Consider the following 20,142-nt stretch of genomic DNA (forward strand, 5'->3'; position numbering starts at 1 on the left):
GTGGCACCAACGGGCTTCCGTATACAATAACTCACCTTTTGCAAAATAATTTATGTGGTGGCCGCCAGATATATAAGTGGCTGCCGCCAGATATAGTAGTGTTGGGAAAAAAAGGGGCAGCCCCCCCGTTGCTACTTGCCTTATATTTAGTGAGCCCAGTGCTCACAGAACATCTGAGTTTTTCTTTAGTTTTCAAAAATATTTAAACAAAAGTTTTTAAACCTTTAAAAATTAAAGAAGGTTTTCTTTAGGAGGCAGCACTTTACTATGAATTTAATACATGTGTAAGTATGATACTAAATAATGAAATTTACCCGTTATCGTTATAAATCATTGTTCTTCCTAGTCTCTGTGTAAATTATTTTGATATCTGCCCAAAAAAATTAAAGTAATTCTGAAGAAAAAGCAGAGCTTAACACCCCATTATAAATTTCATTTCCATTCGATCCTATAGCCCTCGATGCAAATCAATTTAGGAAAGTTTTTAAAGACGAAAATGAGAAATTTAGAGTAGAGGGTCATTCTCTCCTTAGTCTTTCACATGTATTAATTATAATTCCGTTTCAGATTTCATAATCTGATTGGAAATCAAGTTTGATAGACATAGACTTAATTTTTTACAGTATTATTATTATTATTATTCTACTTTTATATAGCGCCCTATATAATTATGGAATTACCCTAAAGCGCTTTACACGTAGAAGACAATTACAATATAATACAAAGGACGGGTACAATATAAAATAGCAAAAAGGGAAAATCATAGGGCATTTTTTTTAATAAAATAAAACCAACTGGATGCTCCATTGTGACTAGAGCCTTATAAACTAAAGGCGAGTCTAAAAAGATGTGTTTTTAGCCGGGCTTATTGCTCAAAGAGCAATAGCCGGCTTATGGGATCCTGTTCAACTTCCTGTTCAAGGCAGGATGTTGACCCAATAGTCGCCAAATTAAACTGACGTTCTGAAATATAGTGTATCTACTTGTAATCGCTGTTGAAACAATTTATACTCATAATCTGATTAATTAAATGTGAATATAAACTGTACTGTAATTATTATTGTGCAGTTATCAAAAATACATTTGTTCTTAGTAGAGAACTTTTAACAAATTCCTACGCATAGCCTGGTTCCCTGTCCCTGTTTTGCTTCGTTTACTCTGCGTCACTGCCTCGGCAATGGTGAGACAGGGTACCAGGCTAAATTTTCCACTTATTCGGCAAACCTAATCAGCCGAGGAGTCCCTAATGATGCAGGTGTTAGGCCTACACAGTGCCCCCCCCCCCCCCTAGACATCGCCAGATTTCGTTTCTGGAGATAAACAAAGAAGACGCCATATATTACACAAGGTATTAGGTATACGCGATTGCGGTATGGCGTTCTCCATGGTCAAATTATACAGCTGGTACAACGAAACTTATGCGGAAATCGGAGACTGCCGTACAATCTGACCACGTTTTAAAGTTTGTGTATGACAAAGATGCGCAGTTTATAAGGGGAATTGTGCAAGCCTCCATGCGAGACCGGAGCTACAGGTTACTGTAAGTTCATCCCATTTCTTTGAGATTTTTGGAAGAATGAAAAGGTTTTTTTTTAAGTCTTTGCCTTGCCAATGACCAAATAAATGGTTGACTACAGTATCTGAAGAAATTTTAAGGAGTTGAATGAATGTCATACAGACCTCTGCCTATGGCTGCTAAATCAAAGCTTTACAGTTTTATGTGAAGAATTAAAAATATATAGGAGTATGTAAAGAAATATTGTAACTGTAAATGGAAGTAACTTTTCTCTATTTTGTTCAATTATAAAGTATGAATTTAGACCATCCAGCCCCTGCATGGGTTTTAGTTTCCAATTTTTATAGCCATAAAATGACTTGGAGTTGTAAAAGGGGTTTTTGAAGAAAAGTAGCTTGCACCCCCATCTTCAATAGAACTCCATTTTTCATAATATTTATTTTTTTTTATCTCTTGAAGAAAAAAAAAATGTAGAGCAAGTTATTGAGTATATTGTTTCTCCAAGGATGAATCCAGGATATGTCTTTGTACTCTCATGTCATCCAGAACTTGTGAATTTTTTCCTCATTTTCCCATTTATTTTCCCATTTATATATATTTTTATTTAAAAAAAATTAAATAAGACACTTTCACCTTGTTATGTTATTTTAAAAAGTTGTCCATATAATTTTGAAGCGATATGAGCAAAAATAAATCGATAAAAATAACCTATTGCAGATTTATTAAGAACAGGTGCATGTGGTGGATTTTGATCCGCTCCCGTATAAAACAAAAATGGCGTCGTACAGCAGACGCTTCATACTCATCGTAATTTTCGTTAAATAATGCAAGTAGAAAAATTACCATGGATAATTTCGTTTAGTATCATTGCATGCAGGAGAATATTCATTTGATTTGCACCAAAACATGACTGATTCTGTCAGGAAAATGGAAAGCTAGCCGAAAATTCTATGGCATGTCCTGTCGCACGACTGCTTTTTTGTGCGTTTTCAAAGACTTGATATATCAATGGTGAGTTTATTAATTCATTCTAAACAACTTTTTCTTTCTCCGAGACGATTTGGGGTTTGGAAAAATTGTGTAATTTATGTATTTTGCAAAAAATTTACAAATAAATACCGTTTGACAGATTTTTAAACGTAAAAACGAAAATCGGCAATAATGGGTACTCGGCAATAATGGGTGTACTCGCACGTTATATGTTTTATCCTGCCTATGCAATAAATCCAGAACAAACCTCTTTCCGAATTTCCTTGACTGAAAGTGTCTATGCAATGTCTTAATACATAATAATAAATAAATTTACAATTCTTTTTTTTTCTCTCTCCACAATTTTCAAGTTTCCATGTAAACATGGTAAACATGCTTTTTACTTTTAAAATTGATAGTATCAGATAATATAAGTAAAATTCTAGGTGGTTATTTTTTTTTTATTTTATTAGATTACTCTTGGTTCTAACTACACAGTTGAACAGAGTACCTGTGAATGTGTACATGGGATGGACAAATGTCACCATAAAGCCAGCATTCTTCTCTATGGGTAATTTATATGCAATTTATGTAATATGTAAATTCACTTGGTCTGTTTTAGGTATGCTTTACCAAATTTAATGTTAAATAGAAATTATATCAAAACATGCACACCAATATATATACCCGGTATATACAAGTGTGCAGTTCACCATGTGACTGTAGGTAGCAGGGTACTATTCGTGCCCTGGAACCTCCAAGTCCACTACCTTGGCATATATAAGCATACTTGTAACTATAAAATCTAACTTTAGGCCCCAAGACTATAATATAACTTAGTAAATTTATGGAACATGTTGATACAGGTACATAAATGTCAGCAAAACTGATGTACGCCAGAGTTGGATTAAGCATCCAGAGTGCGCCACCTCGTCAAACTAAGACGATGGAAGAACTTTTTCCTGCACCTGACAGGTTTATAAATTACAGGTATGCATTTATTATGACTGTTTCATGAATGGTGCAAAATATTAAAAAATGACAGTACCCCAAAAGTGAAAATATAAAAAATAGAGAAATAGCATATTTTTTATGGGCAATATACACTTTTTTCAATGGATGGAACTGTATCTCTCTGGTCGTCCATCCTAATTTTTTCAGACCAGCAAGCTACAGATCTGCAGCTAGCATGGTATATGTAAAACCATTCAGTGTTGTATTATGCTCCATTTTTCAACTTTTGTCAAAAATTACTAGGGCAACAAATAGGCCAGTCAATGATAGGGACAGGGAGTTCCTATATCAGAAATTGACAACTGTAGGGAGATTTTCAGGTTAATATATCTGGTGTTTTATTTTAGTGTCACATTGTTTACAAGTTTATTCTATTGTTACTTTTTTGAAAATTTATACTGTGATAGGATAGAATGCATATACACACATGTATATATATATATATAAATTCACAAAACACCTAACTAACTCATTACACCCGGACTTTGGACTTCAGATATTTAATGGCTTATTTGACATTGGACTGAAATTCTGACAAGATGTGCAGTCTTTCCATTCTTTTTGCTTTTTTTGTCTTTTACATGTTTAGTTTTGTTCTTGTCTCTTTTGTTTTTGTGTTGACTTTGTTTTAAACTTTTAATTATACATTTATACTATCAATTTCAATTCAGTGTGAAGTTTTGCATCAAGTCACAATCTTTTTTGACAGATGCATTCAGCGTAAACAATTCATGTGATTGATAAACTCATATTATCAACCTTGACACAGAAATAGTCTGTTGTACAAGCAAACAATCAAGGATTAGAAGAAAGTTCCAGTCGTAAAGCTTGCGGTTAGGAGGCGTATACTATTTACCTTGAACGCATCTGTCAAACTAGAAGATCGTGACATAATATAAAACTTCAACTCAACTGCAACCTTTAGTAAAATGTTTAAATATTATTCACCCTATTTCTCATACATACTTAAAGGAAGTTATTTGTACATTCTTTTCACATGTATAAATATTGAAATCCAAAATTTATTTGAAGTAGTAAATAAAATAAGTTTGAAAAAATATTTAACATATATACCAGTATTAAGAATTGGTGATGTAACTGCAATACAGGTTTATTGAGTATTTGTTGTCTTTTTCACTGAGGGTTTAATTTTTTTGTTTAATTAAATCAACAGCAATGCATTGGATACTATCCCCCGAGCCGCCTGTGCCCACACTTGCAGTGCCTCTAGTTGAAGACCTCATCTCTAGCCAGGAATTTATTTCTGCAGAGAATCCAATCGCTTGGATGAAGCAAAAATTAATGATAAATGAGCAAGAAATCCAACAGGTAAAGACAAATGAGTTGCATAATGAATAGAATGTATTCTGTTTCATTATGAATGTTGTTTAAGTTTTAAGATTTTTGTCATGTTTTAGATTGCCTGTCTTACCACTGGTCAAAAGGAAAATTGCATGTGGTCATCTGTTAGGAAGAATAGATCAACAGCTTCAAACTTTGGTTGTGTTTTGGCAGCGATCAAGAGAAATAGGTATACTGGTAGTTTACATGCCTTTATATGTATATGTAATTATAAATGATACTTGTAAAAGCAGTTAATTATAAAATCAAAAATATTGAAAGTTTGCTCCTTATATAACAGATATCCTGTCTCCTTATACAAAAGATTATGCTCAGCTTATGATCTGTCAAAGAAGGATGCCATTATTTGGGGGACGTGCAATGAAAAAGTCGCAATTGAAAAGTATAGAACTTTTGGGGATGCAGTTGTAGAGCCAACAGGTTGGTACATTTCTTTCCTAAGCAAAATTTCAATTTCTTTAAAGCAAATAAAAATTGATGATAAATAAAAATTTTTCTTGAGCTAATTTATTTAAAATTCAGTTATTAAACTGAAGTTGAAGATAATGAATATAAATATACTGTTTGTATATTCTATTTATAACAAGTCATCAATGCATAAGAAAATCAGAGTGTTGCATATTAATGCTATTTTGAAACTTTATAATACTGTTCATATTAGGTATCTGGCTACACTGTAATGGGGTTCTTGGGTCAAGCCCCGATGGACTCATTCGTTGTCCTGCTGCATTCGGATTCAGCTATCAGAATCCAGGACTCGCTGACATATTAGAGATGTCAAACGTTAAGCCAGAAATACTGGAGGTGAAATGCCCCTTTTCAGCAAAGAATATGACAATTCCAGAAGCTATTGAAAAAGTACACGATTTCTGCCTAGGTAATAATAGTGTGTATGTATTTGTTTGAATACGTTTCATGTACTGAGATATTACTTTAAATAATTCCAATATATTAGTTTGGATAAATTTAAGTACAATTTAGCAATTGTTAAAAAAGTTTTTTCCTTCTGTTGTAATGTTAGTCCTCAAGGCAGATGATTTGCCTTCTCACTTTATTGTACAGTAAGGAACAAAATACTTATACATGTAAATATTTATTAGTTAAATAGTTTTGTCTTATATTAATGATTGAGGCACCAATGAAAATTCTTATTCTTTAAAAATCTTCAACATATATATTTTTTTCATATAGAGGTTCAGGATTTTAATGGAGTCAAGTCCTTCAAGCTATGAGAGAACACCAATACTATGATCAAGTGCAAGGACAGCTTCATATAATTGGGAAATCCTTGTGTGATTTTATGGTCTGGACACCAAAAGACTGTGCGATTGTGAGAATTAACAAAGACATCAATTGGGAGATCAACATATCTGTTTTGACAGACTTTTATTTCTGTAAATTTCTCCCGTATTTACAACAGCTATAAGATATAACATTAAACATGGTGAAAACATTTTAATTTTAATATCTTAGTTATCTACACTTGCAAAATTCTGAGCAATTTCCTGCATAAGGGGATCCTGAAAATTGACTAAAACACAGCATAATTGAAAGACTTTTGTAGAAATATATCTAAATTGCTGCGGAACATGCCTTGAAATTTCATAATTCTTAATACGCTCATTTGCTCTTTCAACATGTATGCGTGACTTAGCAATTCTTCGACATAGTTGCACTTGGACCTCACTGGAAAGGGAGGAATATTTAGATGTACTCCTTGGGGGCAACAACTTGTGAATAGTGAACCCTTTGTCTGCTAAGATCATATCACCTGGAGATAACTGTTCTAAGACTTTACAATGTTCTACAATTGCAACATCAGATGTGCTGCCAGGGTGCAATTTAGTAATAAATACCAAAGCACCATTAGGTGCAACACCTGTAACACTTTTAACAGTGTGAGAATTTTTGTATCCGCTGTATGTGCTGGCCTGCAATCTCATATCATTCCCTGGAACATCCTGGGTGATTTCTGTTGCATCAAGTACTATTCTACATGAACTAAAATCCCCAAAACTTGTAGGCATAGACCCTTGCACATTCGTCATGAAATTTTGTGGATGTAATGATTAGGTTCTTTAATTGTGCTCATTGGATTTAAAAATTCGAAGCTTTTATTAGTTTCCATGGAAAGGGGGGAAAAGTCAAAATTCTTGAACTTCGATTTTTAAATCAAAGCACTGAAAGTACAGATAGGTTTGATGGTTGTCCAAGTTTGAGTTCTAGAAAAATGTCCATCCAATTGAGCTAAAACCTTTTTAAGGCTAATAGGCATGTTGTGTAGATGTATGGAACAAAGGTCATTTTGTGTGCATACGCATTTACGTGCGGATGCGTGCAACATTAAATGACTTGTATACTGAATATTGCTTTAACTTTTACACTTCTTTGATGAAATGCTCATTTCATAAGGATATTATATAAGGATATTTTAATAGTGTAGATAATATGACATTGTCAGATTAGCACGAAATGATGTGCATGCACGTGCACTTTGCTCTGATTGGCTGAAACAAAAATTTTAATATCTCTTTCTTTTTTGATGAAATACATTGAAATTTTAAATAAGTCATGCATTACGACAAGTCATGCATTACTACAATATGATATATAACAATAATCATGAAAACATGTGCATGCATGTGCACTGCAATCTGATTGGCTAAAACTTTAAATGGCTATAACTACTCTAGTTTTGAACCAAACAGGATGGGATTTATAACTTGCATATGCATGCACATGCGCTTAGCTCCGATTTTAAAATCAAAGTACCGAAAGGACTGATACGAGTTGATGGTTGTCCAAGCTTAGCTAATGGGCATAGTATTACTGATGACAAAATGAAAATTCTCCAGTTCGGGAAACATACGCTATTGCTTGCAATAGCAGACTTTCTAGTCATTATGTCGTCCCGAACGAAGTTGGGGACGACATATTGCGATTGTATGCATGTTTAAGTACATCCTCAGTCTATCAGTAATATGATCATTTTTCTGCTAACTGTTGTTGTTGAAACGCAGGTAACAAAATTCGATGATAATCAGCATGCACAAAATTTTGCTGGCTAACTGTGACCTCTTAGCTTCGGACGTAGGAAATATTGATGCTTAGTAGTGCCTGACGCCATGGCATAAGGCAAGAAAAAAAATGCTCAATAACAATAAAGAAAAAGTATATAAAGCTCAAAAATAAAAAGATAAAATCACCCTTATACTTCATCAAAGTTAAACCTATTGTTCTTATATAAAATTTAACGATGCTTTTTCATTCGCTGCATCTAATAATTCCTTATATCATTCATACTTTAACTGAAACCTGTTCTTTTCACCTGTGTGCTGTTCTTAAGCCCGGCTTTCAGTACTTTCAGTACTTTGATTAGATTTCTTTTAAAAACTTCAAGTGACTGTTCTTTCCTAAGATCCAGCGGGAGGCAGTTCCACAGGGTGGCTGAAGATACATCAAACCTTCTATCTCCATACATCTTACTTCGAGTGCGTGGTTTAACAAGGCTCAGTGAATCCCCAGACCGTAGTGAACGTTGTGGGCGATAGATCTGAACAAGTTCCTGGATGTATTTCGGGGCTAGCTTCTGTAAGGCCTTGAAAGTGTACAACAGAATTTTATATTGTGCACGGTATGCCACAGGTAGCCAGTGAAGAGTTATGAGAATTGGTGTTATATGTTCATGTTTTCTCAAACGTGTCACCAGTCTGGCTGCAGTGTTCTGAACTTTCTGCAACTTTTGCAAGGATGTGGCATTGAGGCCAAACAATAGTGCATTGCCATAATCAAGTCTAGATGTCACTAAAGATCTAACAAGTGTCCTGCAAGCATCCTCTGTTATGAGTGATCTTATTCTACCGATGTTACGAAGATGGAAATAACAGGATCTTGTAACCGAATTGATTTGACAGTCCATGCTTAATTTGCTGTCGAAAAATACCCCGAGATTTTTAACACAGGAAGCATTACTGATGACTGATCCACCAAAAGCGAGTTTACGTCCTGTAAATTCATTTGCCATACGTTTCGGTGTAAATATGATGAGTTCAGTCTTATCCTGGTTTAACTTAAGGATGTTGTTTTGCATCCAGTCTTGTATATCAGACAGACACCGTTCAAGTCTATTCGCAATGTCGTCCCAACTGTCCTTCGGGTTAATAATCAGGTAAACCTGTGTGTCATCAGCATAACAATGGTAATACATGTTATGTCTCCGGCAAATTTCTCCGATGGGTTTTCTCCGACAGTAAAGATTTTGAGGGAAAAAAGCACACAAGGTACTTGTATATAAACATTTCAGCGAGCGGCTGATATCTTTTTAAATTGTAGTAGAGAAAATAATCTATTTAAAAGCATTTTTGATGGGATTTGTAAACTATCACATTGTCTGAAGGGTTAAGGCACTGAAATTCTTTTAAAAATACACCGCGCAGATAGAAAGATGATCGTAATTAAAACAACTTTTCAGATTGTCTTAACATAAAGTAAATCTCCAGTTCAAATGCATTAAAGTAAATTGAAAATTGATGAAAAAGTGAGATTTGAAAAAGAAAAATTAGGAAGGAGCCAGTATAGTACATGTATTTTGAGTAAAAACGGCGATTGTGGGGAAAACGTGTGGTATGTTATACGAGAAATGTAAACGTTCGACTTTCTTAGGTCTGAAGCAGTTACCTCTCTTGTATTGCATCCTCAATAAGAATTTCTATAATCCACTCCACACCCGCTGGTGATACACATATAAGAGCCTCAGTCGACAGACCAAGCCCCAAAACCATAAACTGGGAACAGACTGAAGTCAAAATTTCAAATCTAAATAACTTTTGAAATAGTTCTGATAAGAAAACAAAATTGGAATATAGGACAGTCATGTATAAACCTGTAAATCTTTGATAACTTAAGTGTTATAAATGACAAGTCATTCAAAAAAATTATTCTCAGTTTTTGGTTTTAAGGCCAGTATCATAGGCGTCGGAACATTATATACAAAATGAAAATAAAAATAGACATTATATAGGCATTGAAAATTGGAAATTACTATTTTTGTTAGTTTAGCCCCCCCCCCCCCACTTTCGATTAGCCCCCCCCCCTTTCAATTTGCTTCCGACGCCCATGAGTACAGAGAGGAACCACTGTAAAATTGTACGTGCAACTAGAATCGAATTGTAATTTCCATTTGGCTGTTTTAGTAATAAAAACATGTCCAAAAAAAAATAGGGGTACTGTGAGCAATGAGCTCACTAAATGATACCCCCGCCTCCCATTTGAATATAATGGCAGTGTCCATGTTTTGTTGCGGGAAACCCAGAATATATGTCGGGATCAAAAAGTTAAATAGGAGATCACAATGGCATTATGTAATAAAGATTCTGTGAAAGTGTCATCAAATTTCATTGAGTGATTATAAAAAGAGTTAATTGCGGATAAGAGATGGGTACCCCAAAGCGTAACAGACAGACCGACGGACGGACATCCCAATCACTACAATGTATAAAACCTCCCGCTTTTCAAGCGGGGGTATAAAAAAAAATAGCGACGGATTATCAAGGACATTCTTTAGGTTATTAATAACTGAATATTCGGTTAAAAGCTATACAGACAAGAGATGTTTGTAAAACACTTATGCCCCGCTCCCCCTACTCAGATTTTTTCAAAGTCCAAAAGGGCATAACTCTGTCTTAAATAGTGCAATCCTACCCAAAACAGAACTTGACCTAGATACTCAGCTTAAAATTCTGTTTACTAAATTTCATTTCAATATGTGCAACCTCTGCAAAGAAAATGAACGGTAACTGCAAATAAGTGGAATTTTCTAAGTCCAAGGGGCATAACTGTAACAAAAAGGGTGCGATCGTACCCAAAAACAGAACTTGACCGAGATATTCAGCTGAAAAATCAGTATACTAAATTTCATTTCAATATGTGCAACCTCTGCAAAGAAAATGAACGGAAACTGCAAATAAGTGGAATTTATCTAAGTCCAAGGGACATAACTCTGTCAAAAAGACTGCGATCGTACCCAAAACAGAATTTGACCTAGACATTCACCTGATAAGCCTGTATACCAAATTTCATTTCAGTATGTGCAACGGTTGTGAAGAAAATGCACGGAAACTAAATAGACCGACAGACAGCAGCAAAGCAATATGCCCTCCCTTCTTCGAAGGGGGGCATAAAAATACTACATAAGACCTACATAAACTACATTGTTTGAATAGAATTAAACCTGTAATGCATATGTACATTAGTTACTGGTGGAAGTGGTAAATAAATATCATCATTTCCAGGCAATAAGAGTGTACTAACGTTTACGACAAAATTATGTTAAGAAAGGCCAAAAACACTGCACCATGAAAACTCTTTAACAATTTCATGAAAAGGTATTTCCTTGTATTGGTAAGCATTAGTTTTTGTTTACTGAATCTTCATTATTTTTGCATCTCTTTTTTAGAGGAATTATAACGGAAACTGCTTATTGAAAGTCAGATGAAATGTCCTATAAGAACATGAACATGTACACCCAAATACATATATATTTCTTTCTCAAGGCCATTTAATTCACAGGTTGAACCTGAACCATTTAGTTAACTGAAAAAGTTACTGAAATAGCACTGAATTGATTCTAAAAGGTCTCGTAAGTTTACTGAATGGTGACCGAAAGGTTTCATTTTATGATTTTGTTGTTGAATAATCTTTATTTTTATATATAAAATCTCATAATCAATCAACACGAGGGCTGTTCCAGAAAAACGCCAACCTTTTAGATATTTCATGATCATAAACTACCTAAACTACCTAAACTACCTAAACTACCTGACCAAAATTATTCATTTTTGGCATAATGATGGGAAATGAAATCTTATATCATTTTGGCTGAATAAAATATGGTTCGAATCCCATTTGCATTAATAAACAAATTTAAAGGGTGTTTGGCATAGGCAATTTCTTGACATTCAAACATAGCATTGAGAGCAATGTTTTCTTTGTGACCAGGCCATGAGGCTTTACAAAAACATAATGTGACAAAAGTTATTTCCTTACAAATTTTATGACCTAAATTCTTTGTGTGTGAAAAATCAATACTTTGACTTCATAAATAACAAGAATATGACGTTTTATCACAGACACTTGTTTCGGAAATAATTTTTAACCTATAGTATAATAATAACACAAGGTATCTTAATCCGAATTATACTCAGTACGTCAGTACCCCCCCCCCCCCCTTCCTCAGAAACGCACTCATTTACAACATCCTAGAGGAAATGCACTGGAAAACTCCTTATTACCATTGTCAGTTTTTCTTATTAATAAGACATCCCGATTAAGATTTTGCAAGGTCCTATGAGAAATATAAATTCAATCTTCTGAAATGTGAAACTTAACTCTACTTGGGGAAAAATGTAAGACAGATTTTAATTTACTAATAGTGTTATAAAATACGATATCTCATATAATCAACAGACTTCTTGTCGCTTGTCGTAAAAATTAAAAAAAAACAACTATAATTATGATTTTACGTGTCCAAAAAAGCATTTATATTACGGATAAGTTTAATATTATTTCGACTTTTTCATCAGATCATTTTTTTGTATGCAGCTCATGCAAATAATCATTGCGCTATTTCTTGAGAAGTACTGTGATTGTATTTACATTAAATCACAGGGATCGTACCTGGACAATTACAAGGTTCGGGGTTATCAACATTTAATGATTGGAAAAAAATGGTATGATTTTAATGGTCTACTGAAATATACAAATATATCCTAAACTTATCTATTAAAATATAATCTACTGGTAAATCACTTAATCAATTTTTATTAGAGGAAAGCAATAATCTTAAATATAACAGTAATCGGTAGTCCTAACCTTACACTATGTTAACATCCAAGTCGCCCTCGCACTACGGCATATATTGTAGAGAGGGCTTATATAGGCTATGCCTGCTGCCCAATCCGGTTATGTAATTGTTACATAATAAAATATAATTATCCAAATTCAAAATATATTGTAGGATGCCTTATTCTGGACGGACAGTATTATGTCATAGTCCTTTAACTGCTTAGCCACTACACTCAATTTAGGAATCCTTATTAAGGACGAACAATAAGTATCAAAACAGCTTGGGTATACGCCAATGCAGACCATAGAGAAAGATAGCGTCTTTACTTGGTTTTTTTTTATTTTAACAACCTTTTCGTGACAGGCCTTATAACTGGTTTAGCAAGCCCCAAATTACCTTCCAAATTCACTCTCAAAGGGACATGGACAAAGTTTCAACTTATTTTTTAAAACCAATTTTAATGATTGCAATGACTAATTATGGTAAGCTTTAAAATGTGTAAACATTTCTGAAACGTCTGAAAAGCATGACCTTGTAATTCTTGATTAAAGAAATTCGGCGTTTGTGTATCCCAAGTTTGAAATTCATTCTAAAATGTAATAGGAAAAATGTTGTGAATAATTCAAATGTCCACTATGTCCAAATTCATAGGCGTAGTCACAAAATAGCGGGGGAGATATACCAGAGATATCACTTTTTAATGAAGAACAAAATCACAGCTATTTTGAAATAATATCAATACATAGTTGTATAAAAAAAATAGTGTAGTAAATTTGAATTGAAAAGAACTTGCCTTTGAAAAAAAGTACACTACCCCCCCCCCCCCCCGGTGAATTTCCTTTTTTTTTTTTTTTTTTTTTTTGCTTGTCAAAGAATTTTGATTTGTCGCCCCCCCCCCCCTCTCAGGAAATGAGTTTGGGGAAATTTCATTTTTCTTTTTTTTTTTTTTGCTTGTCAAAAAATTTCTGGACTTGAGCCCCCCCACTTTTAAGTTTGTGACTACGCCTATGAAATTAAATTACTTCAGAAAATATACCAGAGATATACCAGAGATATCATTTATCATCGATATATTTACTACAAAAAGAATTCAAAATACGACCTAGTGATACATTGTTTTGCTTTGTAAGTACATTACAACGACCGTAGAACAAATGAAATACGAATTTGTTAATTATAAAAGCCCTCCAACATTTGATTTGTCGGTAGCCTATCTCGGTTTAAGAATAGATTTACCTAAAGTATACTTTTTTAAAAAGTTTGAGTATCGAATAAGTTGAGAGACAAACAAAAGATTAGAACCCCGTTTAGCAAAAGAACCTAAGACTAAGAACAAAATAAAATTCTACAAAAAACTTGACGTTAATCTAAAAATTGTTGAGATCTATTTAAAAGAATTTAGTAAGATATATTTATGCAGAGTATTTGTAACATAATCATTAAATTGTACAAGGTTTGACAATCATCTGAATTCGAAGTGTATGGTCTTAGTCGTAATTTCTTTTGAAAAAAGTCACTTCGTTTGTCAAACAATTTTTTTGTTAATTGGCCATCATCGTTTAAAGTCAACAAAACTTCCAATTATCACTTAAAAAATGTCTAAAACACCGCTGGGCTCGTAAAATATTTTTGTTTGTTTATAAAGACTTGACGTTACATGTATATTCAATCCCTTAAAATGCACCAAAAAAATTGCACGAAAATCTTCTATTACATTTTAATTACTGTATTAAAGTATTTATACAAGAATATTTAATGAAAACGACAGTAAATTGAAAAACGAACACATAGTTTAGCTTACATTCCGAAATATGTAAGTATTTTTTTTCTAAATTTGTTGCTATTTTCTATAGAATTTTTTAAGATTTCATTATTAATTTTTTTTTAATATGATGATATTTAAAACTTATGTTTTTAAATAGATTAAAAATGCTGAAGACGACGTTCCTCATTTTATGCATATTGCTAAAAGTGTGTACAAAAGAACATCTTCCAGACTTTATCAGTAAATTCAACAAGTACAATTCTGTTTGTCAAGGAATGGGATATAAACCAATGAACTGTTCTGGAAAAGAGAAAAGTAATTAATTACCTGGTTTTACTACTCTCTTCTTAGAATGTTAAACAAAAAAATGTGTAAATATTATATTAAATACTATTATTCATTGAGAGTTTTTGTTAAGACCAGGGATTTAAGCGATTTTTAATCACGAACTTTTTAATATAATATCATGACATTAAATACAAAATTTACAACATGACAGGTTGACATGTTGTAAATTATGTATTTACTGCCACCCGGTTAATTCAAAATTTACATGACAATAATATTACCGATATGATTCAAAAAGTAAGTAAGATGGTATATGTTTATTAAATCAGATCATGTACTTCCAAATCATTTTCCATAAGTACGAAAATGTAAAACTTTTTTGGTGGAACAAAAATTAACGTAACATATTGCATTTTCTTAACAGAGATCATTGCTTTTCACACACTTTTGTCTAAACGGCAAGTGAATCTAGGAAAGTACGTTGTTTTTTTTTTATTTATACAAAATTTTATTCACATAAGTGAATGGGATTGGGCAGCAGGCAAAGCCTATTTTAGCCCTCTCCCTACGTACGTTGTTGTTGTATTTGGAAACATAAAACAGAAACACAGGAAATGCCTATGACGGTACTACTGGTAAATTCACAGCACCTGAGGATGGAATCTACTCATTCATATGGACCATTCTTACAAAACCTGGAAAATATTTGAACACGGAAATTGTTCTCAATGGTAAAATTGTTGGTTATAATCATGCAAATGGCGCCGCAGGCTGTACAAGCTACTCTACCGGATCTACGTCAGCTATAATAAAAATGAAGAAGAATGATAAAGTTTGGATAAGAACATATGGAGGCGATGGAAAGTTTGCTTACGAAAATTGGTCATCCTTTTCCGGATTTAAATTGTAACATAATAAATGTTTCAAATAAAGACACACTTCAAAAGTTGAACATATGACTTTGTATCTTTTTTTATAGTTTTCGTAATCTATTGATCTATTTTTATACAAGCATTTTATTAGAGAAGGATTTTACTAGTATACTGTACTACTATTGCTTGAAAGAGAAAAAATATTTTATAAAATGGAAGAGATGAGAACCTGATCTTTAACAGTATAGTACATTGTACAAATATACAAATATTCAGCGTTATTTTCAATTTAATCTTGACTTTTGGCTTTTTAGACTACCTATCAAGCGAGGACATTATTTCCTTTACCGCTTAGACATAAGGAACTATTTATTCTAAGAATTCATATCTTTTCCTTATTTTTCAAAAAGTGTTGTTGTTAGTATTTCAGGGTTTAATTTCTGGTATTTATTTCCTTATTCCATTGATAAACTTAATGATATAATTATTGAGAGTTACATTCTCAAGTTATGAGAAAGGGGGAAAGAAGAGCCTCATAGTCATAGATGATTCGAATTTTCCCCAAAACTCACAGTAAAGTATAATGTTAAACACGCTCATTATTTTTAAATATATGACGTATATCGGCATTACAAAAAATATTGCTTGTAGTTTTTCGAATTCGATCAGAGTCGGTTATATTCCACTTATCATTTATAATTATGGTTTTCGAGATCTAAGGCATGGCAGAACAGACAGGCTCAATTGGTGGCAAATACGTGAATTTGTTATTGCATGATTAGATACCGGTATCCAAATGACTAAGATTATAGAAATTCTGATCCTTGAAATGGGGACATTTTTTTTTACAAATATTATGAACTGTCGAAGATTTTACAGAACAATGGATCAATTATGAAAACGTTCTGGACGCTTTATGAAATCATACAATGGATGCTGTTGGATGGAACGTTTGAGGACATGAACATGAAAACCATAAACAAATGCTTCATTTTTTCGTTGGAAACTTTTTCTATCAATGGTCACATAAAAAGTTAAACATTTTAGGTTAGAAACATTCTATGTCACATATATACACCGAGGCTAATATGAACATGAGGCACTGTGAGCAAGGAGTTCATATATGATACCCCAGCCTACAATATTGCAAAGTCCATGTTTTGCTCTCGGAGATCCGAAATAAGTGTAAGATCAAAAAGTAAAATAGCATTATGTAATAAAGAACCCGTCACAATACCCTTTATTTTTATTGAGTCTTGAGTGGTATAGGAGGAGTTGCGGGCAACAGATGGGTACCGTTCAATATTATAGAAAACATCGGATTATTCCATGTTTCCATGTTTTGCTCTGAGAACCCCAAAATAATAATGGAAGACATGACATCCTAAAACTATACATACTAGATATATGTGTTATCAATAAGAAACACGGGCTTATTTTTATACCCCGCTTGAAAAGTGGGATGGTATGCACAATGTAGTGATCGGAATGTCCGTCCATCCGTACATGCGTCTGTCTGCTTGCACGTCTGTTTGTTACGCTTTGGAGTACCCATCTCTCATCCGCAACTCCTCTTCTAACATTGATTGTAATTTAATGAGACTTTCGAAGAATCTTTGATACATAGTGCCATTCTGCACCTCGTATGTTACTTTTTGATCGGATACAAATATATTTTATGCGTAACAAACAGACGTGCAAGCAGACAGACGCATGTACGGATGGACGGACAATCCGATCACTACATTGTGCATACCATCCCACTTTTCAAGCGGGGTATAAAAATAAGCCCGTGTTTCTTATTGATAACACATATCTAGTATGTATAGTTTTAGGATGTCATGTCTTCCATTATTCTTTTTGGAGAATACCATAGGTTTTAATTAGGTTCCCTTACTAACTGACCTGTTTATATTATTTTGAAGAACAATACACATATACGTATATTCAAAAAAAAATTCACGGATAGAAGGAATTTCTTGTGTGCCCCAATTTCAACATTTAGATAAATTGACAACATTTAATAAATTATTATTAGGTAGATTCAATCCTAATTTGATTTTATACTTTCCACTGAACACACAGTAAAACGCAAAACAAAGAAAGTGAGATGTGCTTCATATTTGGATGTTTAACTGCAGAAAAACTTTGACGTCAAATTAGAGATGTAATGACTTCAACATTCACATCATCATTTGCCCTTATTATGTAGCAATATACATTTCATTATTACATCTATTTCATATATATAATAAAGAGTGTTCTACGTATAATAATTTCTAAAAAACAAGCTTGATTTTCGATTGCTTTGAAATTTCAAGCATTCACCATTGTCAAATAATATTTTGATATAATTTTTTTTCCCATGAAATTTTCTATATTCAAGATACAACACAAAAGATCGATAAAAAACCACTATGAAGTTACATGTAACATAGAAGATTGAGTACTGAGTTACAATTGAACATATTTCGAATTGGATTACATTCCCACTTAGTCATTATTACTTTTTTCTATTCACTAATGTCCTGTAAAAACTGTCTGTAACTTGATATATTTTATAATCTTTATACAGTTTCAACGACCTTTAATACTACAGCCTATTCCATTAAACGAATATAGTTTTAAAGAATTTGGAAATTTAAAACGCATCCCCCGCAAAAAAAAAAACTAGCTTTCAATCTCCAAATACAGTGTAAAATGGAAATACGAATTGGAAAAACATCGATTAAAATATAAAAATTGAAATAAGTTTTTTTTTTCTGTCATGGAGTTGTACAATTTCGAGATTTTTAATAAATAATAGATATTATAAGCATTCTATAGAAAAAAAAGCTGAAGATAACGAAACGTGATGGATCTCAAACAATCGGAAAACAAAGCATAACTGTGAAGAATGCATAAACTTAGACCTCTGGAAATTCCAATTGCGGGATCAGGTGAATAGGAGGACAAAAAAGCCTTTTCAACAGGTCACACCCACCATGGGTCCTATGTGTTCATATTATATGGAACATTCTGTAGTCAAACAATTCCGTAGTCGAACACGTGATCAAGTTCTGTGAAGTCAGTGACGCTTTTTTGTAGATTTATTCACGTACTTACATGTACTAAGTTTATTTAAACAATAAAATGCTTTCTTTGTTTGTTATTACTGGAATGAACGGAAGCAGCTGTTGCAGAAAAAATACATAACCCGCGTAAGCGGGTTATGTAAATTTTTTTCTGCATAAAAGCATTGGTTACCCATCGTATGCACATTCCAGTAATAACAAACAAAGAAAGACATTTTATTGTTTATATTTATATCTGTTTAAATTATCATTTTAAGTAGGATTAAAAATATTAATTATTGTGTTAATGATGCGAACGTCTTTGTACGTTTCATTGATGGAACGGCCACTGATCAAGAAATCTGTACAGGTGATATGCCTAATGTAGTTCATGCAGTGATTAACGCAATGGGTTTTCTTAAGAAATAAAGAAGAAAATATTCAGTGGATGTAAATATTTCCCAATGAACCTTTTAACAGTGTTGTGCATTGCTTTTACTTGCATTCGAGACAAATATTCGAAATAGAACTGCATGTTTTACCTGAACGGCCTGCTATAAAGCTAAGTTGTTGCGCGCAATGACCTTGAAATTGTTTGAACTCTGTTTTGCACTAAAACTATTTATTTTTAATTTTTTTTATAATTTTGTCCAACATCACAAAGTCAGAATTCTACATTGTTAAACCTTTTGAAATAGTTTTATAAATATAAGAAATATATATACCCATTTTAAGCTTAACATACAATATATCGCTAAATTAATCTTTGGTTAATGTGCATGCATATGCTTTTGATATTTATTTCTAGAATTTTTTGACATACATATTTCTATAATTACAGAAAATATAATTGAAAAAAACATGTAAAAGCCTTAAATTCCGGAAATTTGAACTTGACCACTTTCGAATGTACGGTATCCGCAAATAGGCGGAGACATTTAAACCGAATGGTTGTGAAATGTAAACATTAGCACATATGATTTTTTCGCACTACGAATTGAAATGGAGAAGAGAGAGAGATCGTGTTATTTTATTGCTAATGAATATCATAAAGTTAAATAAGAGACATATTATCTTCAAAACCTATTCAAATTTGCACACAAATCTCCCATAGTTTGAAGTTGGAAGCAAGAAAGATACTGTTACAACAGAGACTTAAACACAATGAAATTTTCAGTGAAAGCGTTAGCGTAGGTCACGTGAGAAAGGTGATTATAATATCAATCGTTGATGCTCGGTGACCGGTTAATTTAGTAGCTATCTCGACCCTAGTTTTGGGACGTTTTTTAAAAATTAGATATGAGCCGCAACTTGGCCAACATCGTCCTTTGGATATGTATAAGTTTAAGTTAAAATACTAAATACTATATTCTGTGCAATTTTATATATATATATATATATATATATATATATATATATATATATATATATATATATATAGAAAAATATATATATATATA

The 20,142-nt window shown here is 32.9% G+C and overlaps 1 protein-coding gene across 2 annotated transcripts; it reads left to right on the top strand.

Moving 5' to 3' along the window:
• Window positions 1-1,301: 1,301 nt before the first annotated feature.
• On the top strand, window positions 1,302-6,100 carry LOC134247962 (uncharacterized). 2 transcript variants are annotated; one of them, XM_062730355.1, is made up of 7 exons: window positions 1,302-1,540; window positions 2,959-3,056; window positions 4,674-4,828; window positions 4,918-5,030; window positions 5,142-5,281; window positions 5,523-5,738; window positions 6,053-6,100. In XM_062730355.1, the coding sequence occupies exons 1-7, from the start codon at window positions 1,419-1,421 to the stop codon at window positions 6,091-6,093; spliced, it is 885 nt and encodes a 294-aa protein (XP_062586339.1). In that variant the 5' UTR covers window positions 1,302-1,418; the 3' UTR covers window positions 6,094-6,100. The 2 variants fall into 2 exon arrangements, with proteins under 2 accessions (XP_062586339.1, XP_062586340.1); XM_062730356.1 differs by having other exon boundaries at window positions 5,523-5,751; window positions 6,053-6,099.
• Window positions 6,101-20,142: the final 14,042 nt, after the last annotated feature.

The sequence above is a fragment of the Saccostrea cucullata genome, unplaced genomic scaffold (genome assembly GCF_032062105.1).
Source record: "Saccostrea cucullata isolate Sc308-1 unplaced genomic scaffold, CSIRO_AGI_Scuc_v1 ctg448, whole genome shotgun sequence".
Classification (NCBI taxonomy): Eukaryota; Metazoa; Mollusca; class Bivalvia; order Ostreida; family Ostreidae; genus Saccostrea; species Saccostrea cuccullata.